At 34.6% G+C, this 2,452-nt stretch overlaps 1 protein-coding gene across 1 annotated transcript; it reads right to left on the bottom strand.

Moving 5' to 3' along the window:
• Nucleotides 1-441: 441 nt before the first annotated feature.
• Nucleotides 442-1,883, bottom strand: LOC107441082 (tigger transposable element-derived protein 1-like). The gene is made up of 2 exons (XM_043053507.1): nt 1,521-1,883; nt 442-1,062 (listed from the first exon to the last, which is right to left on the bottom strand). Exons 1-2 carry the CDS (start codon nt 1,881-1,883, stop codon nt 442-444), a joined length of 984 nt encoding a protein of 327 aa, XP_042909441.1.
• Between the last annotated feature and the right edge of the window lie 569 nt (nt 1,884-2,452).

Genomic DNA, 2,452 nt, shown 5'->3' on the forward strand with positions numbered 1-2,452 from the left:
CCGGTAACATATACAGTAAGACCCCGCTTAACGCGTAGGATACGTTCTATCAAAGTAGAGCGTAATGCGAAACAGCGCTAAACGAAGTTATCTTAACTTGTAAATAATGGGGTTAGTGGAAGATGGATAGAAAATTGGTTAGGTATTAAATTTAATAATTATCCTTTTTTTAATAAAAATAAAACCAAACATTTATTTCTTAAAAAAATAAAAACAATATAAACGAATATACGTACTTGCAAAAACAAATAAAATTCTAAGTCAGTCAGATCATTCAGTCTATTTTGTGTTTCCAATTTGTTGATAAGTGGATAAAGCATCTATAACACTCCGTCTTGCTTTTGAACTCCTGTCAAAATTTTGATCATTTTCAACAAATTGGTCCATAATTTCAGTTTTAGTGGTCAAACTTCTTTTTACAAAGGCCATCGAAAGTTCTTTTTACTCTTCTTCGAAATCACTACTATCAATATTCTTGTTTTCTTCTTGCTCAGTTAATTCCTTGAGCTCATCATTAGAAAGACTAGCTTCTGTTTCTTGAATTATTTCTTCGACGTCTTCCACATTTACCTCATCTAAACCAGTTTGTTTTGCTAATTCCACTATTTCTTCTACTATTTCATCCATATCGACAGAGTGTCCAATGTCTTCGCCCTTACTTAAATCTGGCCAAATGTTCTTCCATACTCCTTTCAACGATCTTTCTGTTATCTCATTCCAAGAAAGGTTTATGTTTTCTACAGCATTCATGATATCGTAGTTTTTCCAAAATTCTCTTATTGATTGCTTCTCTTCTCCGTCTATTTTGTCAAACATCTGCCTCAATGCTGGCCGCCAGTAATAAGCCTTGAAATTGGATATAACGCCTTGGTCCATTGGTTGAATTAAGGCAGTTGTGCTAGGCGGCAAAAAAACCACTTCGACTAGCATGCATGTTGCTAAGCCTGATAAATTTGTTGGGTGGCTTGGAGCATTATCAATTAATAGTAGTGCTCTTTGTTCAAGCTTTTTAATTTCGCAATAACATTTAACAGACGGGCGGAAATGTTCAGTGAACCAATCCTGAAAAATTTTCATAGTTAACCATGCTTTTTTATTAGACTCCCAAATTATAGGTAAAGTTGATTTAGATATGCCTTTCAACGCTCTTGGGATTTTGGAGTTTTAAGCTAGTAGTGGTTTTAATTTGAAATCTCCGCCTGCGTTACCACCCAGTAGAAGTGTTAAGCGATTTTTTGCGGCTTTAAATCCTGGTGCTCGTTTCTCTTCACGGTATTAAAATGTTCGTTTTGGCATTTTTTTCCAAAACAGGCCTGTTTCATCAACATTTAAAATCAATTCTGCAGGATAGTTTCCTTTTTCAATTATTGTTTTTAATGTCGCTGGGAATTCAGCCGCCGCTTTCGTATCTCCACTTGCTGCTTCTCCTGTAATCGCTTAATGTTGTGAAGATTATTTCGATGTTTAAATCTATTAAACCTTCCTCGACAAGCAACGAAACTTTCACTTGTGTCGCTTACCTCATCCTGAATGCAATAAAAAATACTTCTAGCTTTTTTCGTTATGATAGATTGGCTTAATGGCATATTGCGTTCAATTTCGTGGCCAATCCATACAGACAGTCGTTTCTCCATTTCCTCTATAATGTTATTTCTAGAGCAAGTAATTCTACTTGCAGATCTTGACGTAGTTGCAGTTGCCGATAACAAAATCTTTTCTTCATTCTTGAGAATTGCCCTTATTGTTGAAGTTGCCAAATTCAATGCAGCACTAATTTGAGATTGACGTTCACCAGAATCTAATCTTCCAATCACTTGCATTTTAGTTTCCAGTGAAATGCTTTTTCTGGTTGCTTTCTTTTCTTTCTTTTCATTATCACCCATGATAAAAACTAAAGATCATAATATTTGTCACTGTATTAATCGTTGTAGTATTATATAAATTTATATGTACTTACAATAATTTCAACAATTGTTTCAAATGATAAAAATGCGTCCGTACAGCACCGCACCAAACAAGAAACACAACTACACTGTTTCGGATATGTTATGTACATATTTGGGGGAGTCCCCTCGCATAATTTCGTGATCTGAACCAAAAAATAACCAAAACCAAATATAGCCAAAAAATCTGAATTGGTGGAGTTTAGGACATGACGTTATGGTATAGAGCAAAATCAATTGCGTCCGTCGTCTCGCTCCTGGCCATAGCTTTCTATTAAGTCATTTGGTCATTATTTACATTCTGCACTCTCTCAAATTGTGTGATATATCATAAAAAATGGTTTCTATAGTTCTAAACTATAAAAAATGGTTTGGAGTCACTACTCTGCACTCAATGTTGGATATTTCGGAGGGAAATAATGGGAGGCTAGACACAAACTAGATTCATAGAGAAAAAAGAAAATGAAATTACATTACTCTTTGTAAATAATATTTCTGGTGAAAAACAT

The sequence above is a fragment of the Parasteatoda tepidariorum genome, chromosome 1 (assembly GCF_043381705.1).
Source record: "Parasteatoda tepidariorum isolate YZ-2023 chromosome 1, CAS_Ptep_4.0, whole genome shotgun sequence".
NCBI lineage: Eukaryota > Metazoa > Arthropoda > Arachnida > Araneae > Theridiidae > Parasteatoda > Parasteatoda tepidariorum.